This window comes from Petaurus breviceps, unplaced genomic scaffold, assembly GCF_028583685.1.
Source record: "Petaurus breviceps papuanus isolate PSGF00001 unplaced genomic scaffold, PetGlider_PUasm1.0 207, whole genome shotgun sequence".
NCBI lineage: Eukaryota > Metazoa > Chordata > Mammalia > Diprotodontia > Petauridae > Petaurus > Petaurus breviceps.
This window is the reverse complement of record NW_027185850.1, coordinates 9,344,885-9,358,351: the sequence shown is the minus strand read 5'-3', so window position 1 is coordinate 9,358,351 and position 13,467 is coordinate 9,344,885. Positions and strand designations below refer to the sequence as shown.

The 13,467-nt window shown below is 45.5% G+C and overlaps 1 protein-coding gene across 2 annotated transcripts in view; it reads left to right on the top strand.

The window, feature by feature from the left end:
• Nucleotides 1-13,467, top strand: part of LOC138164887 (3',5'-cyclic-AMP phosphodiesterase 4B) — a 535,743-nt gene that overhangs the window by 371,548 nt on the left and 150,728 nt on the right. For both annotated transcript variants that reach the window (XM_069092825.1, XM_069092826.1), the window contains 2 exons: nucleotides 7,418-7,454; nucleotides 7,577-7,647. In XM_069092825.1, coding sequence (XP_068948926.1) covers nucleotides 7,418-7,454; nucleotides 7,577-7,647 — 108 coding nt within the window. The remainder of the gene's footprint in view (nucleotides 1-7,417; nucleotides 7,455-7,576; nucleotides 7,648-13,467) is intronic.

The following is a 13,467-nucleotide window of genomic DNA, read 5'->3' as shown; positions in this document are numbered from 1 at the left end:
ACACACACACACACACACACACACACACACACACACACACACATGGGCACTGTCCCAAAAGTCTCAATGTGGTTTTAAGTAATTAAAAATATGTCTATTAATATATACATATGCATGTGTGTATATTTTGCTAGTTTTAATAGCTTAAAACTGTACTAAGACAATATATGTATACATGTGTATATGTGTCTGTATGTATGCTAAAAAACCTTCCATAATACACATATTCACATATAGATTTGTGTGTGTGCATGTGTGTGTGTATATATATATATATGTGTGTGTGTGTGTGTGTGTGTGTGTGTATTTTTTGGAACTACTGTGTTTTGCTAAAGATTTCCATCTCCAGGAGAGCCTTTCCTAGAAATAAACAAACAACAATATAAAGGACACTGGGGACGTTTGAACATGCATTTCATTTCTTGTTAGTCCACCATTTGTCTCTCAAGAGGGAAAAAAAGGCAGCTTTGCCAGCAGTCCTATGGAATCCATGCTGACATCCTCCTCTGCTCCCAGCATCATTCCGTCCTTTCCTCTCCCCTTCATTACGACTCTGACACCTTTACAAGGCCAGGCAATAGAATGAATCAGATGACTATATCACTATTCTGTTCTCCACACCCAAGTTCATTTCTTTATTCATTCATTCATTCACTCAGTCATCAAGAACTCATTTGTGTATACTGTAGACCCCAGCTACCTTAATGATTCTGGGAGATAAATACAAGATATGATACTTGAGGCCCGAGACCTGGGTTCAAATCTGTTCTATGCCAAGCGGTATCTGTGTGATAAATTACTTCTTTCCCTCCTCTGAATGAGGATAATAACTCTTGCTGCCACTACTTTAAATACCCAACATGAGGAAAGCCTTCTGCAAACCCTGCCATTTTTAATTTTGTGTCTATTGGGAATCTCTTGTGTATATAGATAATCATAGCTTTAAAGCTGGGATGGACATTAGAGGCTATTAAAGTTTGACATCATATACAGATGATAATAATTACAGGCAGAATTGATGCAGCACTCTAAGGTTTGTAAGCCTCTTCTTACTCTATCCTCACAACAACCCTGAGAGATAGGTGCTATTATTATCTGCCTTTCACACAGCCAAAAACTGAGGCTGAAAGAGGCTAGGGGACTTTCCCAGGGTCCCACAGCTAGTAGTGTCTGAGGTCAGATTTGAACTCTAGCTTTCCCGACTCCAAATCCAACATTCTGTGCAGTGTACCACCGACCTTCCAGATGAGGAAACTGATATGACTTTCCCAGGTCCATGAAGCTAAATAGCAGAAGCAGGCTTTGAACCCACTTCTTCCTGACTCCAAATCCAACATTTTATCCCCCATATCATAATATGTGGTTTCCCTGGATTATAAGTCCCTTGAAGGCAAGGGCCATTTCATGCTTTCACTGTTCTTGTCCATCCTTCCTTTTTAGAGGTTCAATGATATCACAGTGGGGTGTCTCGGTTTGTGTGTGAACTGGATTTAAGTGAGACAGAGCAGCGAAAAGCCATCAGCCTCTGTAGCCCCCTACAAAGCCCAATGCCTAGCACACAGTAGGCATTTCAAAGACCAAAGCCCACATGTCCAATTGTCCTCAGAAATCGATGTTTGTACAGAACTCTTAACATGGTCAAAGCACATGCCCACAATCTTCTCATTGAGTGCCATGACAGCCCTGTGGAGAAGGTATCCCAGGGATTCCCATTATACATATAAAGAAACTGAAACCCAGAAAGAAGTGACTTGTCCAAAGCACACAGAGGTAGGTGAGATCTTACCCAGCTGTCCCTGCTTTCTCTCTGGGTGGTTAGCTGCTTTCCCATGTGGCCTCGTTCACTTGGGGATACGTAGCCCCTCCATACTAAGAATCTTCTGGTTATTATTTCTGCTAATCCTCTGTCTAACTGAGAAGAGCTCAAGAGGAAGGATCTATGCTTTTTTTCCCCTCTCTGTGAGTGGAGACTTGGACTAGAAAAGTTCTGGTGCTGAGAGGCCCAGCTGGGGCCAGCTGGAGGCGCTCTGGGCTGGGAGTCAGAGAGCCTGCCTTTCATCTCCCTCTCTTCTGTGAATTTTCTGGGTCCTCTTGGCACCTCATATCCTCCCATACACAAGGAGAGGATTGGACTCACTAATCCCTACAGCCCCAGCTCTGAATTCTATGCTCTATGAACAGAATCTACTGACATCTCGAAGCCAGTTTTCTGAGCTTCCTAGCTGAGGCTACACCGTGAAGAGAGGTGATGAGTGAAACCTTGACAAAGGTGATGGTGATATGTAATTTAGCCCCATCTTTTAACCAAGAGATGAGTTTGCAGGTGGGTCTCTATGTTTGCAGGATGCTGGTTCAATCCAATTGCACGGCTCGGTAAGCGTGCTAAGTGCCCACTGTGTGCGAGGCACTGTGTACAGAGGCATGCCGGTCCTTTGAGGACTTTGCCTTTTCCCATGGGATGCACGATCTATACAGAGAAAGAAGTGCAAGTTAAGTGAGACAGAGCAGTGAAGGATAGAAGAGAAGGGTGAAGGAGAAGGCCAACCACTCAGGACATCACTGTAGGAAGCAGCACCTGTCAGGGAACAGCGAGGGGAGACATGAATTCCAGGCTCTGTTCAAAGACCGGAGGAGGCAGATGAGCAGTCCCACATGGACTGGATCGCCAGATGGCGCTCACGCTCTGTCCCAGCGGGTTCCAGTCTTCTTATTCCAGCCGCTTCAGAAGTGGTTTGTGGGAGAATGGCCAGACACGAGTCATTTTAAAATAAACTAATTAAACTTTATATTTTTATATTTAATTCATAGCAAACTTTAAATTTAATTTATATTTCATCCCAAATAAACAGTTAGGATATTTGCATTAAGAGTGAAACTTATAAAGATAATACCTTGATGAAGCACTCTGCAATTTATAAACAGCTTCCATATCTGTTACCCGATGTGAACCACATGGACCAGCCACAAAGGCTTATGAAGTGCCTACCATGTATGTGTCAGGAGTTGTTCCGGGTGTGGGAAGACAGAAATGAAACAGTCCCTGCCCTCAGTGAGCTTCCATTCTGTGCGGTTCATGTTCACAAATAAATGTGGAGTATCCAAAATAAACAGGCCGTGATTGGACAGGGGTTTTAATAATAGTGTTTATTCTGTGCTCTAAGGTTTGCAAAGTTTACAAATAATATCCCATTGGATCCTCACAACAAAACTGAGTGAAAGGCACAGGAGAAAACAGGCAGGCAGAGATTAAATGACTTGCCCAGGGTTCATATGTCTGAGGCAGGATTTGAACACAGGTCTTCCTGACTACAGAGTATAACTTTATCTACAGCATCTCCTAGCTACTGACTGGAGCTCACCTTTAAGGAATTGGGTTTGTTCATCAAATTAGGCTAGAGACAGCTAGGTGGTGCCACGCGTACACAGTGGGGGCCTAGAGTTAAAAAGATTCATCTTCCTGAGTTCAAATCTGGCCTCAGAGACTTCCTAGCTGTGTGACCCTGGACAAGTCACTGAACCCTGTTTGCCTCAGTTTCCTCAAGGAAATGGCAACCCATTCCAGTATCTCTGCCAAGAAAACCCCAAATGGGATCACAAAGAGTTGGACATGACTGAAATGACTGAACAATACCTTAGCAGAGAGACAGAGGATAGGTAGCTAGCTATCTGTCATCTTCACAGATCTCCTGATCTCTGAATAGTGACCAGCACTCACGTGGTCCGAGAGGGCCACGTCCTCACTTCTGAGCTTGTGTTCTGTGCTTTGTAAGCTCAGATTGGCCTCCTGAGGCTCACTGTAAGAGCAGCTCTATGGACTTCCGCTAATGTCAGCCTGAGTGACGTACGACAGGTATATCCCTCCACAGAGATGTGTGACAGAGACGTCCCATCAGCCAAAGTCACGGCCGGGCCCCAGCCCATTGATCAGCCAGTCACAGGAGCGAGGCAGTCAGCCTCCTCGGCCCCAACGTATCAGAGCGTGCTTACTCTGGGGCTTATCTAAATCCATCGGTCAGAACCCTTTATATAGGACATGTATAAGGCACGTCATTAGACTGTAAGCTCCTTGCAGGCAGGAATGGTCTTTTGCCTCATTTTCTATCCCTTGAAATTAGTACAATGTGGCAGGCACATGACAGGTGTTTAATAAATGTGCATTGATTAATTGGTGGAAGGCAAGCAGGAATAGCTGATGTCATTGTAACAGCACCAGAGAGACGGAGATGAAGGGCAGCTGAACAGAAGTCTCCTCTATAACGCGCCTGGCAGAGGGATGGCCTGGAGCCTTCAGCAGAGCGGATGCTGCTCCCTCCACCCTCCAAGGCAGCCCATGCCGAGCTCTGCACTGATGCAGACAATGCCCATGGTCAGGGAGCTTTCCCTTCCATCAATGGAAAATCCCTCTTTTTTGCATCTGGTTCTCATCTTTCTCCCTTCTGCCCTCATTTTGTCAAGCAGAACACAGCTAAACCCTTTTTGAAGGGACAGACATTCAGATCCTTAAAGATGGTGCCTTTCCTTTCCTTTGATAGGCTTTCTCTTCTCCAGGATAAACAGCCCTCTCATTCAGTGTGATGTCCAGACTGCCCTGGTTGCCCTCCTCTGCTTCCTCTGTCACCCAATACACAGGCTTTCCCAAAGCACAGTGCTAAAGAGAAGGACGAGGATGTGGTCTAGCTGGGCCAGGGGGCATGAGGACCAGCAGCATCCCAGTCCTGGGTACAAGGCTTGCCTGGAAGCCCATTAACATCCCTGAGCTACTGTCGCTCCCACTTCATGCTGTTGACGTCTAATAAGCTCAGGATCCATTAAAATCCCCAGATCTTTTCTGGGTTAACAAATATCTAGGCTTGCCTCCCCTGTCTTGTATTTGGGAAATTGATTTTCTGAACCCAAGCTTTACATTTAGCCCTATTCATCTCACCTTTTTCAGTGAAACCTATTTAATAGATTGAGACTTCAGGAGATTAATAATGACTTGCCCAAGGTCGCGTAAGTAGGAAGTGTTGTTGTGAAGATTTGAACTTGGGTCCTATGAGAACAAACCTTTTCCACTCCAGATGAGTAAACCGAGGCCCAATTTGAAGCAATTTGCCCCAAGTGACACAGGGAGGCACCTGCAGGAACAGAATCCGGCTCCAAAACCAATGATCCTTCCATGCTGGAAATATTCCCCCTGACCTCTGAACTCCCTGTGCACACTTCCATTTCCAGCAGTTCTTCTCACAGCTCTTTATACAGCCTTCCAGGTCTTTGCCCTCAATTCAGCTTTGCCTCTGTGAAGACCCACTCCTTCAGATGAAATTCTCTCTGATTGCTGCTTTCCCATCCTCTGTTGCCCCCTCCTAATAATTGGCAGTTAAGGGGCTCCAGAGTGCATGCAGCGCTGGGCCTGGAGTCAGAAAGACATCATCCTGAGTTCAAATCCAGCCTCTGACACTCACTAGCTGTATGACCCTGGGCAAGTCACTTAACCCTGCTTGCCTCCGTTTCCTCACCTGTACAATGAGCTAGAGAAGGAAATGGCGAACTGTTCCAGTATCTTCACCAAGAAAACCCCAAATAGGGTCACAGAGAGTTGGACACAACCAAAACGACTGACCACCACCACCAGCACCAGCACCAAAATCCCTATGGGTCACCCTGCTTTTATTTTGCATAGACATACACACACATGCACACAGACATACATACACACATACATACATACGTATATGTACAGTTATATGCTTCCTCTCCAATTGCCTATAAGCTTCTTGAGGGCAGCGAGTATTTCATTTATGTCTTTATGTTCTTAGCTCCTAACAATGCTTAGCTTTGAATGGTTCCATCTTTCCCCTTAGCATGAAGGCTGCAGGAAGAGAGTCGTCCTGTGCAACAGGAAAAAAAAATCCAAGACAAAAAAATCAACAAGAGTATGCTTTAGAAGGAAGGTGGGAGAATGAATTGTTCTCACAAGGCAAAAGGGAAAGAAGGAAAGAAAGAAAGCAAGCCCTTCTCGATTGCCGGATCACCTTCATGATTCACATAGATGTGGACTCTATACAAATGTTAACCTTTTCCCAGTCCTTGCTCAAGCATGGCTTCTAAAGACCTAAGGAGAAGTTTTTGTTTGTTTGTTTGTTTTGTTTTGTTTTTTAAGCAAATTGGGTTTAAGTGACTTGCTCAAGGTCACACGGCCAGTTGTTTCTGGGTGGGTGCTAAGTGTCTGAGCCTGGATTCGATCCCAGGTGTCCCAACTCTGGGGCCAGTGCTCTTACTCACTGTGCTACCTGGCCACCCCCTAAGTAGAAGTTTTGCTGGATAGTGACCTAAGGAGGCTTAGCCAAGTGCACACCAATTAAGAAAAACACTTATGAAAGCATCTAAGTCTGTATTTGGCTCTTCCTAACAACATATTTGCAGAAAACCATTCTGGGTTTTTGTCTTAAAGACTCTAGACAGTGGGCAGGCTTCCACTGAACACTTTTTAGAAGTCACATTAAAAACAAAAGTAATGGGATTCGCAGACAGCAAGCAGGCATTTCAGCAACCTTAGGCTGCCTTTGGTTCAATAAAAGCTGGAAAACTCACAGTTAACTTTTCCCCAGACCATGAGGCCTTTTTTCCAGGGCTGTACCCTGTATGCCCAAGAGAGAGACAGAGACAGGAGAGAAAGAAGAGAAGGGGGGGAGGAGGTAGAGAGATTAAGTAAAAGAGAGAGGAAGGGAAGGAGAGAGGAAAGGAGGGAGGGAGAGAGAGAAAGAGAGAGACAGGGTGAAGAAGGAGGAGGAAGAGGAGAAGGAAGATTAGGAGGAAGGGAAAGAGAAGGAGAAAACAGCCCTTCCTTTCAATTTTCTGGCTCCTGCCAACAAAATTCACCAGTTGTACTGAATTCCAGGAGGCCAAGTAATTACCTCCTATGGCTATAAGCCTGGTAGGTTTCTTGAAAAGAGAGAACTTAACTATCCATTACCAACCCAGGGCAAAGAAGTCACTATGATTTCTATTTCCCTGGGGCTGAGATTGGCATCTTTATATTTATATTCACTATTGTTCCCAAGAGGATGGAATGTTGGTATCATTTATATTCTCCAGAGTTAAAACTAAACATTTTTGTCCCTGGGGCAAGGGGCAGAGAGTTTATCTGGCATGTTGCTGATGCCCTCCAGAATAACCCACAAGGTTTGTGGTCAACTGAAGGATTGGTCACTGTTGAGAAGCTAGGCAAGGAAGGGAGGAAAAGGCAGATCCTGGTGTGGTGCTGTTGGTGGCCTCCAAAATTTTGTACCCTGAGACAAAATCCTAGCTGCCTAGGCCTCGTTATACCCTAGCTATCACCCCAGTACCATGCGGGGGTCAATGTGTTTACTACCATGAAATTCTAGCATTCAGAATGATGTTTAATGCTTTCCTTTTGTCTCTTCTTTCTCACTAGACATGGAGACGACCTGATCGTAACACCTTTTGCCCAGGTGAGTATGGGACTGGATCCCTACTTGTGTGGACATCCCTTTTTCCTGCATGCACCAGGCCCCTCACGTTGTCACATTGCCATTTTGAAATTTTTGACCCTCTACACTGATTCCCTTTCTAGGTCCTTGCTAGCTTGCGAAGTGTGAGAAATAACTTCACCCTCCTGACCAATCTGCATGGAGCGGCCAACAAGTAAGTCCAGTCGATTTTGTGAATTCAGATGGTGCCTTTCATGAAAAGCATAGCGCTTAGAATCAGAGATCCTGGGTGCGAATCCTGGCTCTGATGTTCCTGGCTGTCTGGGTCTCCGCTTCCTCATATTTAAAATGAAGGGGGTGGACTGGCAGGCACTGAAGGTCACTTCCCGCTCTTACTGTGTGGTCCCCTTATCATTAAGGTTCGTGTCTCCCTGGCACACAGTAGGGGTTTAATAAAAGTATGTTTCCTCGTATCCCTTTGATTGACCTGCGCCTGAATCTCGGCGCTTTCATTTATTTCCTGTGTAGTCTGGAGTGACTCCCACCATTTCCTCAGGCCTCCATTTCCTCCATCATAAGATAAGGAATTTGGATTCAGGGCTTCAAAGGTCTCTGCCATCCCAGAATCCGAGTATTGTTTGAGGGTTCACTGGTGCACTGGACGTGCCTTTCACAGCCGCGTCACCAGATGGCGCCCTTATCACGGTTCAGATTGGAACAAATCCTCAAATCCAACCCTGCTCATTTTCCAAGAAAGGAAACTGAGGCTGGGAAACGTGCCCTAGGTCATACAAGCAGCAAGGGTCAGAGGCAAGATTGGAACCCAAGTCCTTTGACTCGGTACCAAGCGCTCTTTCTGCTGTGCCACACTTGGAAGTCATGTGAATTGCCTGATACGAGACACAGAACAAGTGACAGAAGAGGGCCTGGGTGGGTAGGTGGCACCATAGAGGATAGTGCACAAAGGGCAGGGCCTGGAGTCAGGAAGATGTACAAATCCAGCCTCAGACACTTACTAGCTCTGTGACCCTGGCAAGTCACTTTACCCTGTCTGCCTCAGTTTCCTCATCTGTACAATGAACAGGAGAAGGAAATGGCAAACTGCTCCAGTATCTCTGCCAAGAAAACCCCAAATGAGGTCACCAAGAGTTGGACAGGAGTGGAATTTCTGAATGACTCCAGCTCCAAAGCCAATGCCCTTTGCACTCAGTTCCAGCATTTATTATACACTGACAGTCACTGCAGATACAAGCCAACAGTGGAACAGTCCCTGCCCTCAGGATCCTTGCATTCTATCAGATTTACAAATACTCACAGGACTTAGTGCTGGAAGCAGCCATGAGTGCCCAGGGCCCCACAACTATTAAGTGTCTGAGGCTAGATTTGAACTCAGGATAATGAGTCTTCCCGACTCCAGGCCAGGGGCTCTATGCACGATGGCACCACCAGACCACCCCTTTCTAACTTAGCTTTTATCTTAAAAGCAACTAGGTGCTGAATAAACGCTTGTTTGCTTGAATTGATCCATGAAATGCATCACGTGGAGATTTTATTGTAGAAAAGAACAAATCCCAGGGAACCCCTTGCTTTTTTGTTGAACCATATTCTGAAGGAGGGCACAAAGTAGCCTCCTTCCCTTACTGTCCTCAGGGGTTTACACTAGAGGAAATGAGGCCACCATCATCCTGCATTTTACCACCCAGAGAGTGAAAAATCCCCATGTTCTTTTTTGGCTCCCTCCCAGACAAATATGTCCAGGTGCAGGCCTGGATCAGCCTTTCTTCTTTCCTTTTGGGTTTCAAGTTCAAATACGTTTTTAAAGACCCTGGGGGCAATGGAAGAGAGGCAGGGAGAGGAGGGGGTCTAAAGACATGGTGGCCATCCCTGGTTTCCTGCTCAGTTCAATTATCCCCCCTCCCTCCTGCTTCATTATACCATAGAGACCAGGTGGGTGGATGGCTCATTGAGATTGGAAAGAGGCCTGAAAAATAGAAGAAAAGTCCAGAAGCAAGAACTTCTTGTACTCTGACCTCTGCCCACCATCACTTATGATGAGGGAGAAGGGGGCGGAATGATGCAAAATGATTTATTATGGCTGTTAAGATGCTTTTAATCCAAAGGTACATAATCCTTCTGAAAAAAATGAATACTCTTAAATTGATGGGATCATAGAGTCAAAGCTAGAAAGGGTCATAGAGGTCAACTAGACCCCCCCCAACACCCCTCCCAATAGAAACAGAAACAGAGGCCCAGAGAAATCTAGTAATTTACCCAAGGTCACACAGCTACCCAGCACAAAGCTGGATTTGGACCCAGGTGCCTTCTTTCTGCTCTTCCACACTGTCTACCTGTGATGACCAACCTGCCTCTCATTATTTCATTACTTGTCTGCAAAATAGAGGGTCAACCTGGGCAGCCCCAGGTGACCTCAATCAATCAATCAGCAAGCAATTATGAGCCCCTCCTACATGCCAGGCTTTGTGTGTTTTAATAAAAATGCTTATAAGCCTTAAAGCAATATCAATGGATAAGCTGGCATCATGATTATTGATGATGATGATGATGAAGTCATAGCCATAGATTTCTTTAGCACTTAAAGTTCTTTCTATACTTGGCTGACCACATTTGAACCCTCTGGTCCTCTCTGTGAGACACTACCAGTATCACAGTCCACATTTTGAAGATGGGAAACTAAGTCAAGAAAGGATAAATACAGTCCGTCAAAGCCTTGGCAAATGGGCATCAAATTAGTAGGTCGGTATGAGAGGCAGATTGGAAACTGGGTCTTCCCTGACACCCAGTCGATTTGTCTCTCCATTACACTAATATTTCTACTAATTAACAATCGCCATCATCAACTTGGCGAAATGCATAGAGGGCTGACCTCGGGGTAAGGAGGGCCAGTGTCCAGGTCTCTCTTCTGACACATAACAGCTGTGTGACCCTACCTAGTCACTCGACCTCTGGGGGCTCCAGACAACTAACAGAAGATGAAAAGCTGCAGAATGGGGACGTTCTGGGACTGGTGGGGCTTCCCACACATGGAGCCGGCTCCCTATACTGATGAAATCATAAGTACAGATTTAATAAAAATCCCCACCTCTGCAATGCTTTTAAAGTTTACTAAATTCTTTCCTCACAATAAAACTGGAAGGAAGATAGTGTTATGATCCCCATTTTATAACGGAGGAAAGAGAGCCCTACAACAATGAGTGACTCATACAAGGTCACACGTTTGAGGCAGCATTTGAACCCCAGTTTTCTGACATCAGAGCCGACGCCTCTTTCCACACTACCATTTTTCCCATGAGCACCTGCCTAGTGAGTAACAAAGCCAGTCATAGATTTAAAAGCTGGAAGGGACCTTAGAAATCAGACCCGTCAACACTCTCATTTTACAGACAGGTAAACTGAGGCAGGTGGCTTCAGGGATGTGCACGGAGTCAGGCAGATCCATCTGTCCAAGGGTACAAGTGGCCAGGGAGTCCTCCGACCCCAAATTCATTCCTCTTGCTAGAGTTTAAGCCTCGATCTCCTGCCTCCAAGTCTGGCCATCTTTCCAGTGCTCCCTGGTGGATCGGGAACAATTATTTTTTCCTGATCCTGTTGTCATTGACGTCATCCTCATCTCCTTCATCATCTCCTAACATCTGTCACTTCCCCTAGTTGCCATGTGTAAATGACTTCCTGTCCGGAAGTGGAGCACCTTGGGCAATCAAGCTACATTGACCAGTCTGGGCCACAAGAGACTCATAAAGTCCAAAACCACCCCCTGCAGTCCATGAGAGACAACACTCCTCCATAGAAATGGCTCTTGCTTTGCAGAAGGGGTGTGTTCGCTCAGAACCTTTAAGGGACACCCCTTTTGTTAGTCATGTCATGCGCCAGATTCGGGGGTTCAGAGAGGCCTCCACCCTGGCCTGGGTTGAATCTCTCCACTGCGTGACTTTGGATTATTTGCAATGGCTTTTGTATTTTATCGCCCAGCGCTGGGCTCTTCTTCTGCTTTATGACCTTGGGGGAGTTGCTTATCCCTTCCAGGCCTCATTTTCCTCATTTGTAAAATTAGAATAGCAAAATTCAAACTGTTCTTATAATCCCAGTGAAAGGGGACGATTGCAATCCCCTCAAAGTGCTAGCCAGAACCCACGTTTGAAACGCTTCAGATCACAAAAATAACTTACATTTGCAGAGCAGTTTGTTACCTGTGTTCAACAGCCCTGTGAGCCGGGTAATGCAAGGTCTTAGCTCCATTTTACAGCTAAGGAAACTGAGGGATATCATGTGCCTTCCCCACCATTCCAAAGGACTGATTAAAGGGGGAACCAGGGCTCAAACCCGTGTGTTTTTAATTCTTGTAGAGGGTTCTTTTCAGTGACCTACATACACCGCCTCTTTAAGCTATTCTAGCCTCAAGATCCTGGGTTCAAGCTCTAACTCAGACCCATCCTGGCTGTGTGACCCTGGGAAAGTACCTTCCCTCTCAAATTCCCTGGAAGTTCTCTGCACCTGTAAATCTCCGTGCAGGTGCTGACCAACATTAGGGAAATTTCCTGAATGGAAGCCCCCAATACCAATGAAATCACCTATCTGGCTAAAAAAACAATTATTCCTAGTATTAGGGCTGTTAACATTAATGATAATTAAGCCCGAGAGCAGGAGCTGAAGAATCTGACCGTGACAGGAGGGTTCAGACTGGATGCCTCAGCACTTGGTGATGCAAGCACAGCTTGTTTTCATCTTTCTCATTTTTTATTCAGATATGCTTTGATTATTTCACATGTACAATGAAGATGGTTGATGTCATGGTAGCAAGGAATGAAAGCCTGGGAGTCAGGAGTCCCACATCTAGTTACCTGTATGACCCAGGAGAGGTCTTCCCCACTCTGGGTATAGTTTTCCTACCCTCTATGATAGGGAGGTGGGCTATACCACATGTTATGGAAGAGTGAATGTGGAGCTTGAACCTCCTTGTCTAGGATTTGAATTCTGAGACTCAGGGAGTGATCCTTGCCAGTCACTCTCCTTTATGGAGATTGTTTCCTCATCTAGAAAATGGGCTCACCCAGGAGAACCCTTGCATTTGTCCCTTGCTTGTAGGATTATTTTGAGAAAAGTGTTTTGCAAATCTTGAAATGGTTCCAAGGAACACCAATCTTGCACTGAGAGTGATTCCCAGAGGCCTCACTTACAGATGAGGAAACTGAGGCCCAGAAAGTCAAATTACATGTAGAGTTAGAAAAGGTCTCAAAGGCCATTAAGTCTAAACCCTTCATTTGTGCAGGTGAGGAAAGTGGGGCCCGGAGAAATGAGAGGATTTAAATCTTAAGTTGGAAGAAATGATCTTGTTCACCCTTTATTTTACAGATGAAGGAAGCCCAGAGAGGTCATGTTACCCTGAAAGGTTAAGAGCTGAGGACCTCAGAGATTAGATTGTTAAAAAAAAAAATCTTTCATTTTACAGAAGGGGAAAGTGAGGTTCATAGAGGTTGAATGACATGCTCAAGGTCAAACAGAAGTAAGATCTGAACCCAGACCCCTGACTGCAAATCCAGCACTCTTTCCATATCACCCCACTGTTGCTTGATGAGCTACACCATGGTGCCTTCCAGATCTGACATGCCAGGCTCTTGCCGGAAGAGATGACTATGGAGATTTAATGCAACATAACAATTCCTGAGTAAGCTTGGAAATATCCTGAGGCCCCCTCCTCAGAGAAGCAAAAGAACAAAAAACAAGGGGTGAGGGGGAAGCCAGGAACAAGGCTGGCTGGGGAACTAGAGTAAAATGACTTCCTTCCTGGAAAGTCTGAGGTTCCTTGAGTAGTAGATAGGGAAATTCCAGGGCAAGGAGATAGTGAAAAAATTACAGAAGGCCTTTGCCTCATATTACAAAGGTTTGGCTTCCAACACTCACATTGTGTCCAAATGTGCACATAAAATCACCTTAATGGTCATAGGAGAGTCAGTTAAATGAGCCTCCTCAGGGGAGCCCCATGGCCCCCTTTTAAGCTAAGTTGCCCTCTTGGTGCAAA